This window comes from Ursus arctos, unplaced genomic scaffold, assembly GCF_023065955.2.
Source record: "Ursus arctos isolate Adak ecotype North America unplaced genomic scaffold, UrsArc2.0 scaffold_6, whole genome shotgun sequence".
Classification (NCBI taxonomy): domain Eukaryota; kingdom Metazoa; phylum Chordata; class Mammalia; order Carnivora; family Ursidae; genus Ursus; species Ursus arctos.
In genome coordinates this window covers 48,422,208-48,439,228 of record NW_026623078.1, presented here as the reverse complement: position 1 = coordinate 48,439,228, position 17,021 = coordinate 48,422,208, and the positions used below count along the sequence as shown (strand labels likewise).

Below are 17,021 nucleotides of genomic sequence, written 5' to 3'. Positions count from 1 at the left end.
TTTACTTAGCTCTCTACAAATTACGCAGAGTAGTAACAGCTGAGGCACAATTTTAAAAATCAAACATTAAATTTGGAACGTAAGAGAAAGCCTTTGCATTTGCTCCTTTGGTCCTGAAAACGATCACTCTGAAAAGCTATCCAATGCCTAACTCCTTGGGTGACAGATGCTGACCAAAAGCTTCTTTCGGGGAATTTTAAGGTGTTTCTAATTTGCAATTCAAAGAAAGATACTTGAAAATGTCTTCCCCAGGAAGCAAGACCTTAGGCGTGATAACACTGTTCTGTTTAATTATTCTATATGTCAGCTGCAGGATCTTCTATCTTCCGAACCAGCCAGCGGCTAAGCAGTGTCAACTAGCATTAACTCTAAATTCCTGGATGGCTCTTATTTTGCTTTTGGTTTTGTTTGGTTTTGCTTCCCCCCTGCCCCGAGTTCTGGGCATCTGCAAAAATACCTGCCAGATGATCATGAAAAGGTATATTCCAGCCACTCTCTGAAATGAAGATTTGGGGTCAAACCATCGAACGTAGGTCCAACTAGCAGGAGTGAACTGGAGCACGGCTCTTTTGATTTTCCCGGTGGTGGTGTGGATGTCTCTGTAAGAAGAGAACGGCCCCGGTGAAAATCCGAAGAGATAAGGAAAGGGAAGAAGAAAAACAAAAAGACAAGGAAAAAAAAAGATAACCTGCACTGACAATTTTGCAACACATGCTCAGAAGAAAAAGATTCCTTTCTAGTCGAACCGTCTCTCCAACAATGATCTCTCTATCCATAGGCAGCGTGGAGAGCTGTATACTTGATGGGGACTTTCAGTGATGACAAGCACGGGGCAGAGGTCAGGTCACGGCAGAGCCAGGAGAGGCCTTCACTTGTGAACAACCACCTGGAACCAGGCCAGGGAGAACGAGGGCGCCGGCAAGGATATGACCCCACCCGCTGTGCGCCTCCCAAGTCAGGGCATTTCAGTGAAACAGAGGACGTGCTCCATATTCTGAGGTCACCCACACCCTTTCTTCATCCCATTTGTTCCCAAGGTAAGTGAACAGTTGGGGATGACAAACAGTGATTTTTAACCTTCCTTAGTTTTAATCCTAGAAATCACTCAAATACTTCATACTCCCGTGACAAAACAGGTCAGGCCTTTTATACTTGTGGGGGAAGAGGTGAGGGTTTGTTCCTTCGTTCATTTACCTAACCCATCAACAAGCATGTATTGAGAAAATCTTGCAGCAAGATTTGAGGGACAAGAGCAACAACAAAAAAATAGAGTTTATCCAAAAATAAACAAAAACTATGAAGGAACTGTATTTACAAAAAAAAAGCCAACTATATGGAAAGAGGAAGAGGAATATGGGAAATAAAGAGAGTGACACAGTGGGGTCAAGTACTGGAATGCTTACTACAGATCTTCCTCAATTTATGAAGGGGTTCTGTCCTGACAGACCCATCATAACATGGAAATATCATAAGATGAAAATGCATTTAATACACCTAGCCCACCAAACATCATAGTTCAGTCCAGCCCACCTTAAACTCGCTCTGAACACTTAACATTTGTCTATGGGGGCTGGGCAAAATCTTCTAACAAAAAGCCTCCTTGATAATAGCATGTTGAGTATCTCATGTAACTTAAGGAAAACTGTACTGAGAGTGAAAAACAACGGCTGTCTGGGTGCAGAATGGTTGTGAGTATAATGGCTGTTTACCCTCACGATCACCTGGCTGACGGGGAGCTGCGCGGCCACTGCCCAGCATCGCAAGAGAGGGTCCTACGGGCATCCCTAGCCCGAGAAAAGATCCAAATTCAAAACTCAAAGTATGATTTCTACTGAATGTGTATCACTTTCACACTATTGTTAAGCCAAAAAATCATGGAGTCAAACCATCACTGTAAGTCAGGATTGTCTGTAAAGAGGTTAATTCAACTTTATGTTCATTTATATATTTGACGTTAACATAAAAAATATACCAGTGGCATTTCTGCTTATTAGTCGGGCTTGTGTTTTGGTAAGTTGACAAAATGACTCTCAAGTTGAAACTAAAGCATAAGTGTATGAAAATGGGGAAGCGTTACGGCAATGTGTAAAGAGCCAGGCAGCCTGACATAAATTCACACTCAGGCGCTTGCTACCTGTGTGTCCTTAGACAAAGTACTAAACCTAGTTCTCACTGTCACCATCCCTAGAAGGAAGAAAAAAGTAGTGTCAATCCCTAGGATTGAGGTCAGGCTCAAAGGAGATACTGCTTATCAAGCTTGCTTACAACATCTCTCACAGCTACAGTTTTTGTTCCGTAATATACGGTCTTAACTATATTAAAAAGTATGCTTTCAAGCCAGTACCCAAAGAAAGGATTACTTAAAAAGGAATGGGGAACACGGTTGACTCAATTGCAAAAACACTGTGAAATCCCTCCTTCACACCATATACCAAATTAAGTTTGAGAAAGATTAAATAAGTTACTCATAATAAAAAACCAAACCATTAAGAACTGGGAGAAAATACAGGTCAACATTTACCTAAACAAAAAGACTAAAATCTTTTGAAGTTTAAATAGAGTACCTACCATGAAGAAAATTAAAGCTGGATGACAAAATGGAAAATAAAGTCACATTTATGAGAGTGTTAATACCCTTAACCTATCAAAAGCACTAATAAAAAGAGGGAAAACCTAACAGACATGGCCGAGAAATTCAGTATCACACGATTCTATGTGTGATAACACTGAAAAAGGATTAAGGGTAAAATTCAAAGGAACAGTGAAATGGACACATACATACATTAGCGAACATGGGTGAAAATATAAATGGGTGTAAATAAATTCATTTACAGAAAAAAATTTACACAAAGATTATGTGTAAAGAATGTTCACTCTAGCTTTCTTCATAAAACTGAAAACTTCGAAACAACTAAATGACCACAAAAGGGAACTGGTTAAATACCTCATGATTTATTTATATGTTGGGATATGAAGAAGCCCTTAAAATCATGGTCTAGGAGACTATTTAATGATGTGGGAAAATGCTCCTGTTTTGTTTGATAAATAAATGAAGGTGTAAACACAATAAAAACAACTACTTTCATGATCATTACTGCTGTTCTTTCCCTCCCGGCCAATGGCACAGTTCCTGTGACCGTCAAACTGAGGAGTGAGTGAGTTTAGGAGAGCACGATGAGGAATGATGGAGGTGGGCGCTGTCCCCCATGGTGGCATAGAGGAGGGATGTGTGACTTGAATCAGAGAGTCAGAGATAACTACCTGGAAAGGTATCAAGGGAGCTGAGGCAGGAAAGGAGAGGACCTGTCACCCTGGGGACACGGGTCAAACCCAGGTGCAGAGGAGCACGTGGCATGGGCTCAAAGCCTTGGGTGCCCCAGAGGGTGTGGAGGAAAGGAGCGGACCTGCCCAGCCCCCTCTGTGCACTTTGTCCTAAAGACCACGAGAAGCCATCACAAGAGAATGACATGATGTATCTGACATCCCTAAAAAGATTGCTTGGAGGGGGTAACCAGGGAAGAGGGGACTACCTAATCCAGTGACGGCAGGGTGAATGTAGACTGAGGCATAAGCATAAAAATAAAATGGATGTGAGAAAATCACAAATGATTTAGCATTTTCTGGAGGAATGCCTGAAATTAGGTCTATAATCGCTCGTGAGTTTCAATTACTACCATGTAATTTACTTCTCATCCTCTAAGACCACACCAAAGTTGCACGCTACTAACACAGTGAAGGACGCACTGTGAAACACGGTGACTCATGTGCAGGAAGAGGGCCACTCACTTGAAGCTGGCCCAGTGGTAGGTCCTCATCTCCAGGAAGCGGCAAACGACCATGCCCAGCCAGATGCCGCCGCCATTGCACAGCAGGATGTCCAAGATGACCTGATCCCACCAGCACTCGGCGAAATTGGGCAGCAGGTGCATGAAGAAAAGCTGAGGAAACAAGAGACCATGGTTTTAAAAACAACGCCACAGAAAGATGGATTTCCTTGGAATAATATATTGTTAGGAAGAGTTGTTGACGAAAAAAAAAAAGGAAGAGTTGTTGACGTGTCAGGTTCTCCTAATGTATGAACAGAATAAATAAAAACAAGGTCTGTAATCAGGTTTGCTTTTTATGCTGTGGACGATTTACAAATATTATGAATCCAAACAGTTGTTGTTGTTGTTGTTTTTAACATAGGGCTTTAAAGAAATGATAACCGCTCCTGAAAAATACTAAGGATGAACGACCTTGGCTAAAGGTAACAAGACACGGATCTAGAAGGGGAGAAGGAGAAAAGTCTTCGTACCTGCCAACAGAGAGCTGGCATAGTCCTAAAATTAGCAGCTTGAGAGTTCAAGCTGCGCATTTTAGAAATATTCCATAGATATTTAGGTAAAACAGCAAGGAAACTGCAAAAGTAGAAAGGTTAGGTTTTGATGACATGTTTTAGGAAACCAGGAAACCTTTCGATAACCAATCTGCAATCATCTTATTAAGTGCTTATGATGTATAAGCGGTTGAGGCAAAACAGTCAAGGTTTTTGATCTCAAGGGCAGGAGTCAGACGTTTATCCAGAACCACAAAATCAGGTAGGCTGTGGCAAATGTTTCCATGGGGACAAAAACGGAGCACGGTGGGACAAAAGAGAGATTCGTGCTGACAGATGGCAACTGGAGCACGACATACTGGACTGGGACTGGTAAGGACAGGAATGACAGGTTTCACGAGACGGGGATGAAGACAGAGGACATTCTGTGGATGAAGGGAGGAAAGGGGACAGAAATCTCCTATGGAAATAGTTTTGTCCAAAACAGTGGGTCAGCTGTGTCCAGAACAGCGTGCCCTGCTGCGTACAGGCCCATTTTAAGAAGGTCTGAAATGACAAAGACAGTGCCTGGGAGTTCTCTGGAAAGAGGCCACCCCGTAACTGCAAACCTCTGAAGTAATGTAATCAATACTATGAAATACAACTGTTCATGAAAGCATTTCAGAAACTGCAAAATAATGCAAATATCCGAGGAGTTTGCCTGCTTAGCGTGCCGGCCGCCGAGGAGACAGAGCACAGCTGCCCCATGGGCGAAGGCAGGTGGCTGCCTTCCTCTCCGAGGCGAGCCACGCACAGCCCCTGAAGTGTATCCCCAGGTTCCCAGCCATGAGATGGGGCACTAACTGTGGCCTTTAGACAGGGAAGAGAGACACGTCAACAGAGTCAATGACACGTATTTGCTGACACGACACTATGCAGAGCAGTGGGATGTGGAGGACGGGTTTCGGCCTCCAGAGCTTTCCTGGACAGTACCAGATACCGGGGGTGAGACGGGCCATCCAGATGAACGCCTGGAACTCAGGAAGGGGGACACGTCAAACAGCAGGAACGAGGGCTGCCCATCCACAGCAGAGCACATCTGGAACCCAATCCGGGCTCACCTCACGAAGCAAGGTGCTGGGCCCTGGTCCCCTCGTCTGTCCAGACCTGAGCGGGAGGAGCTAGACAGGGCTGGATTCACTCATTCGCTCACTAGGAATCTGGGAAGCACGTGCCACTTGCAAGGCACAGTATCCGGGACTACACAGAGAGGGGCCCTGCCCTCTCGAGGCCTAACCCTTGGCAGCAAAGAGACACTGTAAGCATCTAAACTGTGATGAGAGTTTCAAAGGAGAAGGGCCAGGTACTCCATTTCCAGGCGTACAAACATGCAGCACAGCCAGGGCAGGGAGCAGGGAAAGGAGCGAAGAGTCTGCAGGTGGGCTCTGGGACAGGAAAAGACATGGAATCTTGGACACGAAGGCAAAGATGGCTAGAGTGCACACCGCAGGTGGGGAGGGTCTCAAGCAGGTAGGGGAGGTGGGCTGTGGCCGGTTAATATCGGGCCTCTTGGAGGCTGGTCTGGAGGTTTGGATTTTGTCATAAGAGCAATGGACACACATTAAAGAGTTTTCAGTTGGAGAAGAATGTAACCTGACCGAGAAGTGAAAATGATTCCTTTGGGAAGAGACGGTGAAGGGAGGAGGTGAGTGGTTCAGCCAGGAGAGGACAGGAGGTTAGATACACATGGAGCAGCGGCGTGAAAGACTTGGACGGAGCCACGCTGCTTACAGGAGGCGAGAGGATGCTGAGGAGCAGGGAAGCAGGCACGGAGCCATGTGTAGTGTGAGGGGAGAGAAGCAGGCGGGCGGAGAAAGGCCCAGGGCCTGGCCACGGTCCCACAGCAGCGAGGTTAGGAAGATGCCTGGAATTCCAAGGGGAACGTGCTGGGAGAGCAGGAGTGTGCGCTGCACCCCTGGAACCAAGCACAGCTGGAGTGCGATCTGGCTCACCTCATGAAGCAAGGCTCTGGTTCCTTCATCTGTCCGCTGGGGATGTACACAGCCTTTTCGGTTTATGGTGAGGACTTAGGACAATACATTTACAGTGTTGGGTACTGCTGTGGGTTGAATTGTGTTCCCCTCAAAATCCACACGTTGAACCCCTAACCTCCAATACCTCATGACACGGAAAGAGAGTTGCTGCAGGTGTCATTAGTACAGATGAGGTCATCTCGAAATAGGGTGGGCCTCTAATCCGGTGTGACTGGTGTCCTTACAAAAAGAATGCCACGTGAATGCATGCAGGGAAAACCCCACTCGAAGGTGGAGGCAGAGATTGGGGTGATGCATCTAACAAGCCACGAAACACCAAAGATGGCCAGCAAGCCATAAGAAGCTGAGAGGCCTGCACCAGATTTCCCTCACAGCCGTCAAAGGACACCAATCCTGCCAATGCCTTGAACTCAGACTCCCAGCCTCGGAGGCTGTAAGAGGCACATTAACAGAAGCTAGATGTGACTGGCACGCTTCCCTAACTTAGGGTCAAGACAACAGTTGGCATCAAGAAATATACTGTACACCTGGGGCACCTGGATGGCTCAGTTGTTAAGCGTCTGCTTTCAGCTCAGGTCACGATCCCAGTTCTGGGATAGAGCCTCGCATCGCATCCTGCTCAGCGGGAAGCCTGCTTCTCCCTCTCCCACTCCCACTGCTTGTGTTCCCTCTCTCGCTGCCCCTCTGTCAAATAAATAAATAAAATCTTTAAAAAAAGAAAAAAGAAAAGAAAAGAAATATACTGTACACGTGGCCAAATTTTGTTCCCTGGGAGTGATTAATATCATAACTGGGGGCGCCTGGGTGGCGCAGTCGTTAAGCGTCTGCCTTCGGCTCAGGGCGTGATCCCGGAGTTATGGGATCGAGCCCTACATCAGGCTCCTCCGCTATGAGCCTGCTTCTTCCTCTCCTACTCCCCCTGCTTGTGTTTCCTCTCTCGCTGGCTGTCTATATCTTGTCAAATAAATAAATAAAATCTTTAAAAAAAATATATCATAACTGAATGATAAATGAGTAAGTCCCCCAAATTTCATTTTCCTAATAATTTTTCAAGACTATCTCTCTTTCAGGAGCACCCAGGTGGCTCAGTCAGTTAAACACCTGGTTTGACTCAGGTCATGATCTCGGGGTTCTGGGATCAAGTCCTGCATCAGGCTCCCTGCTCAGCGGGGAGCCTGCTTCTCCCTCTCCCTCTGCCTGCCTCTCCTCCTGCTTGTGCTCTCTATGTCAAACAAATAAATAAAAATCTTAAAAAAAAAAAAAAAGACTATCTCTTTCATTCATTTAATGAGACAAACTTGACTATGAGGTATTAGAGCTATCGGGAATCCATTTTTCAGCTACAAAATACCCTTGAGGCTCCTATAATTCCGAAACACCACGGTTCTATTTATCTCAGACTGGCAACTAGCTGGTGGGTAACCTACCTACTTACTTCTAAACACATCTCCTCATTACCTTGTATTTGTCTCACTGGGGATTTTACTTCATTCTTTTTGCTTCATTTCATTTGTTTCTCTTTAAGACTTGTGAGACAAGAGACACATTTTAAGTTAATAAGGAATTTGCGCCCCGCCTCCCACCAAAGACATAAAATATTCCTAAGGGGTAGTTTAAACACAGCTTGCACCACAGAGGCAAAGAATGGATTAACTGCCTGTGAATGGACAGACTACCTTCCTCCTACATGTAAACTAACTGATCACAGCCCCTTCTTACCTCGGTTAGCTCCCAGGTAATACTGATTGTCCAGCAGAGACCATAACTACGGATCAACAAGGCCTTCATGGCCCAGCCCCAGAAGTGACCAAACGCAAATATATCAAAATGGCTGATAATCCTCTCCCAGGTGATTACGTGGCAGTTGACAGCATATTCCTATTCAAAATAAAAAGGGAAATAATTAATGGACACTCTCAAAATCAACTTTCTTCCAGGATCCTGACAATAAATGAAAAGAACTAATATAACCTTGGTCAAACCTGTCCTGCCCCCCTACCCCCAAAAGCTTTAATAACTGAACACCCTTTAGGAAAAATGGACAAATATTTAAGTTTATGAATCAGAACTGCTTTGCTCTGATTGCAGAAGTCTGACTAAAATGGGAAGCAAAATAATTTTACAAAGGCTTATTAGCCTGTCTTAAAGAAGTGGAATCACACAGCCCATGTCACCTGACCGTAGGGCAACTATGTTAAAGCCAGTGGTAAGAACATAAGTAGAATCCCAAATAATAAAGAGTAAGTAGAATCCCAAAAGGTTTGGAAATTTAAGAACACATCTAAATATCACAGCGTAAATAAGGAATCAGAATAGAAATGCAAAATACAGGGGCGCTTGGGTGGCTCAGTCGTTAAGCATCTGCCTTTGGCTCAGGTTATGATCTCAGAGTCCCGGCATTGAGCCCTGAGTTGCACTCCCTGCTCAGAGGGAAGCCTACTTCTCCCTCTCCAGCTCCCCCTGTTTGTGTCCCTCTCTGTCTCTCTTGTCAAATAAATAAATAAAATCTTAAAAAAAAAAAAAAAAAAGAAATATAAAATATATTCAGTACTAAATGGTAATAAAAATACTATGTATCAGGGGTGCCTGGGTGGCGCAGTCGTTAAGCGTCTGCCTTCGGCTCAGGGCGTGATCCCAGGGTCCTGAGATCGAGCCCCACATCAGGCTCCTCTGCTGGAAGCCTGCTTCTTCCTCTCCCACTCCCCCTGCTTGTGTTCCCTCTCTCGCTGGCTGTCTCTCTCTCTGTCAAATAAATAAATAAAATCTTTAAAAAAAAATACTATGTATCAGAACGATGAGATGAAGCTACGAACTCAGAGGAAAACCTAAAGCCTTAAATATTTATGTCAGAAAAGAGGAAAAGCTGAAGCATCCAATTTCAGAAATTAAAGGAAACAGAATAAACCTCCCCACCTCCAAATGTTATCACAGGCTACATAATTTAAGTATTTAAAAATGACAAAGCTGGGCATCTGGGTGGCTCAGTTAAGTGTCTGCCTTTGGCTCAGGTCATGATCCCAGGGTCCTGGGATTGAGCCCCACATTGGGCTCCTTGCTCAGCAGGGAGCCTGCCTCTCCCTCTGCTACTGCCCCTTGCTTGTGCTTTCTCTCTCTCTCTCTCTCTCTCTCAAATGAATACATAAATAAATAATAAAAATGGCAAAGCTTTTAAGACTTTTGGTTTTGTTTCTAATATCTTTTTGTTTTTAATATGACATATTTCAAGGAAATTTTAAATCAACATCCTTATATTTCTGTATTTATTAGGAAAGTAATCATCATATGACAACGTAACATTTCTCAGGGACCTCCACACGTGACATTCTGTCTTCCCAAAATTAATCTGATAGGATGGAGTAAGATTTGGAAAACAACCACCTATTATCAGCCAGTTGAAAGAATTCCTGTAAATATTAATATTTTCAAATTCTAGAAATGACGCCTGCTAAGGGAGCAAAAGAGCAAGTTGGAACTCCTCTGTCTCTTCCAAAACCCACTACCATCAGATTTCTGAAGCCTTTCTCAGATCCACCCAGTACATTTTGATTTGCAAAGCTGAAAGGACATTTTAAAAAACTGTTATTTTTTCAGAAACATTGTGATGTGAATTATGCTGTGTAAGTGGGAAATGGGGAGAAAAGAGAATATTCTAAAAAGAGAATAAGAAAAGAGAATAGAGAGAAGTCAAGACAAGACTTAGAACAAACAACAAACTGCTCTATAGAAAGAGGAAAATTCTCACCCAGAGTCTGGAACATGGGCCTGTCACAGACATCAAAGACCAATGGAGAGAGATGCCATGTCTGGTTATGGAAGAGCCGCAAGGCCCCGTCAGCCCCAGATTCCTTGACCACCCTATCCTCTTATTGACGCTGGACACACTGCACAGGGTGAGGAGAGAGGGCTGAATTCTGTTTTCAGAAGGCTGCTCTTCAAGTCATTGTGGGCTAACTCTGGGGGCCCTTGATCCTCCCTGAGAATATTTCTGGGCTTCAATGCATGCAAAGTCTCTTCGACAGTCATAAAGAGCCAAGTGTAACTCTTAGCGTTATAATTATTAATGCACAGACTCGCCAATGATCACATCAGGAAGATCTCAAGGTCCTGGCCATAGGAGGGACACGGGACACTGCAGTTTAATGCTGCTAGGGAGCTGGGTGCAGACACAACTCTGGGCAGCAGGGAGAGGAGGCATTAAATGAGGGCATCTCCGAGCCAGGGGGCTAAGGAGGGGAAGGTGTGTGCATGAGTGCACAGGAGGTGAAGACAAATTGTGGCCACCTCCCAAACGGCTGCAGGGCTGATCCTGGTGGCTCCACCCTCTTCCTCGCTTGCCCAACACTTAACCAAATCCAAGTCCTATTCATTCTGCAGGTCATTTTACTTTGTGATATAACCCCTTTTGCTCAAAACCCCAAGAAAATGGGGGGGGGGGGTGGGATAGCATACCTGGAATACCTTTCTCCCAATCTGTTTCATAAGGCTCCTGTGAGTGTCAAAGCACTGCCATTATTATAACTATGTACTTAAGGCAGAGTCCAAAGGAAAAGGATAGGTCCCAAAGTCAGAGGGATCTTACCAGCTTTGTGCTTTGAATGAGATACTTATCCATTTTAAATTTCCATTTCCTCCTTGATAAAATGAGGGCTATTAATGCATGTGTATGCATGTGTGAAGCTTATATAGAATTTATGTAAGTGCTGGCAGAACAGACAACCCACAGTCAGTAGCTGCCCCACCCTCACCATGCCCACCGCTATCATTATCATCATCAGGAGAAGCGCCAAGGCGCCGCACGCCACTCTGTTGCCTAAAGTACGAAACCCCCGGACAGACTTTTCTTCCTGAGACTTTTAAATAATTTTTGGCATTCTTATTTCTGCCTTTATAAAAGTTAAAATGTTGAAACACCATTCAAGAAGGGTCTGACCAGTCTCAACTCCAGTAGAATGATCACTTCTTGTATCTTTTATTAAGTCCCCCTGTATTGTTTTTTTCTTTTTTAAAGATTTTATTTATTTATTTTGAGAGAGAAAGAAGGAGAGAGTGAGCGAGAACACGAGCAGGGGGAGGGGCAGAGAGAGAGAGGGAGAAGCAGACTCCCCACAGAGGAGGGAGCCCAATGCGGGGCTCGATCCCAGACCCTGCGATCACGACCTGAGCCAAAGGCAGACGCTCAACCGGCTGAGCCACCCAGGCGCCCCTTGTATTGTTTCTTACACCAGACCCTGCCTGTGGCCCAGATGCCTGCTCTCCTTTTCTGAGCATTACTAGGTTCTTCCTTCAGTCTATACCAAATGTAAGGTATTATTTAAAAAAATTTTTAAAAAAAGGAAAGAAACAGCATTAGAGTATAAAATAGTCTCTTCCCTAAAAGCTGGAGCAGGGAGAAGTTTTACCCAAGAATAAAATTATTTTTGTGGGTTAAGAAAAATAATGAACAAAATGGCCTGGATCATTCACACCGGCCCCTCATGGCTTCGGGTCCAGAGTGTGGAGCAGACGTGTTGAGGGTCACACTGCTACAGCGGCCACCACCACCACCACCGAGGACCTGCTGTGTGCAAGGCACCATGTGGAGGCTTCAGAGATAAGGTTACTTTGTTTAGTTCACAATAAAACTCCCCAAAGAAGTACTATTATTTCACTTTACAAAGAAAGGAACAGGCTAGCTAACAAGTACATTGCCCAAGGTCTTACAGCTAACAAGGGACAGAGGCAGAATTCACACCCAAGGTTGTCACACTCTTCCCACCATCCCCCTTTGCTCCAAGAAGGGGTATCATTTCCCTGGACTGTAATCACTCCGGAAACCGCACACCTCACCTTCCCAGAGACCCGACTTTTACATTATCTACACGGGAAGTACGCAGAAGTAACAATTTAGGAAGTGAAGCCGACTATCTCTTATACCCAAGAGCCTACCGATTTCTCTGAGAGACCACTGACAAGTACATACCATGACGTCTGCTTCCCTTGTGGCGTATCGAAGATTTGGATCCAGCCAGTACATGATGGATTTAACCTGATCGAAGTTCAGGAAGAGGAGGAATACCAGGAACAAGAAGTAGAGCACACTGAGTCCTGAGGGAAACGAGAAATGTGGGGGTCAGATGCAAACACACGTCAGGCACTGGTCTTGCATGGTAGTGTGTCGAGATCCCTGTGACAGCCTGGCAGCTCCTTTGACGAGCGAGTCTGGTACACAGTCCTAACTCTCACTGACGGGGTTGGTAATACTGAGACAATGATGCTCGAGCTGAGTCTTGAAGGACCAGCAACATTCAGGTAGAGAAGAGGCATCCACGTAAGCCCGCGGCATTGGAAGCCAGCCTGCGGCTGGGCCACCAGCAAAAATGGGAAGGGAGCATGTGGCCCTGAAGTGCAAGGGCTTGAGGTCCGAGGCAACAATCTCAGATTTTACCTTAAGTGAAACAAGGAGCACGTGACAGGCTTTAAATGGGGAAATAGGATGATATGGGTACCGCTTTGCAAAGCAGACTCTGGCTGCTGTGTGGAGAGTGGAGGGAGGTAGGCAAGCCGGGTATGAACAGTCCATTCGGGGGCCACATCAGCAGAGACAGGTGTGAAGGGCCGAGAGGTGGCCTAGGGACACACATCCACGTCTTACACCCCATGTCAGCCCTTGTGGGCCTTATGTTCCTGGGCATCATACCATAATCCGTATCCTAATAATTACCCCATGTCATTTAAAAATAAAGTTAATCATCTGCTTTTAAAAGAGCAAAAGCCTTTTAGAAAGATTTGGAAACCAACCACTAGTGGCTCTATCACTTCTCTTTCTCTCGAAACTGCTAGACTTAAAACATTTGTGGAGGACACCTAGACACTGTGATACAAATGACCTTGGATCACAGCACTCCGTGTGAACTTGGCTCAGCGCTAATCTCCCACGAACTGTTCCAGAGGAGACAACGTCCATGGCTGGAATGAAATCCCCTGGAACATTCACAGCTCCAGGCCTTCCAAAAGGAGCTCTCTCTGTCCTCAGGGAGCTCAGGGGACCCGATCACAGCATGGCTGACCTGTTGTGCACCCCAGAGCCACATACTTTGTCAGCATAGGGACTTCCTCACGTTTATTACCAGCTGCTTTTATAAATTTTCATCTCACATGCCTCCCACTACACTTTTTTATTATAATCCTTTCAAAATAATTATTTTAAGACAACAGAAACTACCTGTGTGGAGCAGGGCTTCTTAAACTGGAATTCATCGTTGAGCTTCAAAGTCCATGAAGCCCCAGATGTAATATGCACAAATGTGTGTGTGTGTGTGTGTGCGTGCGCGTGCTGAGAAAGGGTTAGTTCTCATCAGATTATCAAAGGGCTCCATGATCCCAAAAAGATCTCAGGTAAGAAATAAACTAATTACCTATCATGGATCATTTGAAATAGGAAAAACTCAAATGTAGCCAACCAGCTGAAAATAACTCCTAATTTCATGCAGCAACATTAAGTCCATGAGATGTAAGTATGATGCAAACAGGACAATCTATTTACAAATGGAAATGAATCATGTCACTTTTCTGTGAAAAATCCTCCTGGGACTTCCCACTGCCCTTCCGGTCTGTGCCCTCTACTGGCCCACAAGCCCTGTAGGGTTCTGTCCCTGCCCGACTCTGGCCTCTCTCTTATTACTCCCCTAGGGCCTGCTCTGCTCTGCCACACTGGCCTGCAACACACCATGCTCTTTCTGGCTAGGGACCATTTTAGTAGCCTTTCCCTTTGCCTGCTTCCGGTGACCCCAATGCTTGCCAGCTCCTACTCTGCACACGTTTCCATGAAGCATCCTTCCTTGCACGTGCACGTGAAAGCAGTCACTCGGTCACTATCAGCCCGCATGGTTTTAATTAACTTCAAAACACTTGGAGGCATCTGATATTTTTCGATTATTGATTTATTTAATTGTTTGCAAGAGCTGTCCTCCCTCCCGAGGGGAGCCTCCTGTCTGTCTGGCCCTCCCCTGTGGCCTCGGGGCCAGCGCGGCTCTCCACACAAAGGCGCTCAGTGAACTCCTGCAAAAGGAAGGACGCCACTCCATTCGAAGGGATTGACCTATGATCTCTGAAGGCTGAGGAGAAAAACAGGGTCCGTTTCATAACGTTACATTTTATGAACCTAAAATAATTTGCTTGCTGTCGTATTTAGGCAAGACAAAGCCAAGAGCCAACATTTGAAAGATGCATTTTAAGTCCATTCAGGGGATTTGAAACTATCCGTGGACTCGAAATCAAGTAAAAACAGGACATCCAATATTTATAGAGATGCTTATCACTAACCCTTATTTCAAATCTGGGCTCTCTGTTTAAAGACTTCACCCTTTCCAGGATCTTTCCTATTCACAACACTCAAGAGACTGCTGGGTTTTCAGTCCCTTCTGGATGCTGACAAGACAAACGTGCTCACAGCACCCATGAAAAGCAACAGAAAGATGCATCAAGAAAAACAAGCCACAACCCCTTCTGTCAGATCCCGGGTACATTAAGAAACAATATCATACACAGGGGGCGAGCGGAGTTGGAACAGTTCACACATATGAGAAGTTAAAGTTATCACCAATATATTTGTTTTGTGTCAAAGAATCTTCATAAAAATTTATATTAGGAAAACCAAAAGGTAAAAGGCTATAAAATTTACTGTAAAACTGCTATAATGATATACAGAAAATGGATTTTAAGTACAATATATTTCTAAATCTACTAATGGATAACTCACCAAAAACCATTCTCCATAAGGCCGGATGAGGTCGAGTAAAGGGGCCTGCAGATAGAAAATGTAAGGTTAGAACAAACTGGTTCCAAACAAAAACTAAAAGCAAAGTGCTGATCTCTCTACAGAGATTTAAAAAAAAAAAAAAAAACAACAACTCTCTACGGTCAAAATGTTTTTCTACATAAATATTTTGAGGTCAAGTGTAGGTTGAAATGTTTTATTCACACTGTAGCAACTGTCACCACAACGGTAACAGGTACCAGTCTCCACAACAGACATTTGTTTTCAAAGCTTTGTCTTTAGAACTCAGACCCTAATTTCCCATGCAAACAATGTTACAACACTGAGCGGTTACCAGGCCAGCCTGAAGCGTTTTTAACAAGTGCAGTCTCTGAGCCCAGCCACGGGGTGTGTGTGTGTGTGTGTGTGTGTGTGTGTGTGAGAGAGAGAGAGAGAGAGAGAGAGAGAGACAGACAGACAGACAGACAGACATGGCCGGGTCTCCGAGCCACGGGGTGTGTGTGTGTGTGTGTGTGTGTGTGTGTGTGTGTGTGAGAGAGAGAGAGAGAGAGAGAGAGACAGACAGACAGACAGACAGACATGGCCGGGTCTCCGAGCCACGGGGTGTGTGTGTGTGTGTGTGTGTGTGTGAGAGAGAGAGAGAGAGAGACAGACAGACAGACATGGCCGGGTCTCCGAGCCCAGCCACGGTGTGTGTGTGTGTGTGTGTGTGAGAGAGAGAGAGAGAGAGAGACAGACAGACAGACAGACAGACATGGCCGGGCAGGCGCTCTGGAAATTAAACAAGAGAAACACTGCTTTGAGAACACGAGGTGGGGTATGAAATTGAAAATAAATCCTTTGAGCACCAGAACGTGCTAGTGCAGCGGCTTTTGATCATGAACTGTGGTAACAAAATACCTCTGACATGGCAACCCAGATCAGACACACAGATGCAGCTTCTGCACCATGAAAACACGCTTCCCAGGACGAAACTTATCTGACTACAAGGGATCCACCAATACTTTTCTCTTCTTGTTTCTTTCTTTGGGGGAAAAAAAAAAGAAGTAGAAGCAAGCAAGCCGGGCCTTGATCTACTAGACTGACTGACCATCAAGGGAAGGGTTACAGTTCATGAATACTGAACACTGCTCTCGTGGGCACTCGACCTATTTGGGGATGCCCGCCCTGTGGAACAGCCTACCTACGTACTGCTGGAGGACTTCCAACATCAGAATCCCACATCTCCAGGGAAGATGCCAGAGCTGGCTGCCCAGCCCCCTTCCTAACTGGGGCTTAGTTCTTCAACTGCACCTGTGCCAGACTTGATCTCACAAGCTGGTGACACAGACCTAAGTATGCAGAGCTCTCCTCCACCTCTCCCTCTCCCTCCGCCTGGATCAGCATGGACAGTAGGGGGGAGGTGGCACTAGTGATCAGGGCAGTTCCCTGCAGAGGTGACAGTGGGACAGACAATAGCCAGTGCTCACTGGGGTCTCCTTGTTAGACCAATTTTGGGGGACCTGCCAGTTTCTAGAAGCTTAGCCTGGGACCCAGCCTAGGATTCTAGACCCCCCCCCCCCCCCGTCCCCCGGAGTCCTCCACCCAACATCCTAATAAGTCTTTTCAATCAGTTGTCAGCTTCTGTGGCTGGCAACCTGGAATCCTGTCTGAAGGAAACATTACGTTACATTTTTTATTCTGGAACTCATCCTCAGTCACCCACCTCATCTTAAAAAGATGACTTTGAAACATATTTTAACTGCTTTCTTTTGATGGATCAGGTTCTTACTAAGAGAATCAGTTGCAGGTAGCCCCTGCCATCCAAATCTGGTCATTTTCTGAGCTTAGATGGGCAGATCCGAAGGTGAGTGAGGTTTGTGCGGGCCCCGCTTTATCCAAACTAATATGGTGTCTGAGTTTTGGAATGGCAAGG

General features: G+C 45.3%; 1 protein-coding gene across 1 annotated transcript in view; it reads right to left on the bottom strand.

The window, feature by feature from the left end:
- PTDSS1 (phosphatidylserine synthase 1) overlaps positions 1 to 17,021 on the bottom strand; it is a 62,817-nt gene that overhangs the window by 23,871 nt on the left and 21,925 nt on the right. Inside the window, exons 3-7 of the mRNA XM_026495690.4 lie at positions 15,089 to 15,133; positions 12,311 to 12,435; positions 8,071 to 8,229; positions 3,787 to 3,938; positions 458 to 599 (exon numbers count right to left, since the gene is read on the bottom strand). Coding sequence (XP_026351475.2) covers positions 458 to 599; positions 3,787 to 3,938; positions 8,071 to 8,229; positions 12,311 to 12,435; positions 15,089 to 15,133 — 623 coding nt within the window. The remainder of the gene's footprint in view (positions 1 to 457; positions 600 to 3,786; positions 3,939 to 8,070; positions 8,230 to 12,310; positions 12,436 to 15,088; positions 15,134 to 17,021) is intronic.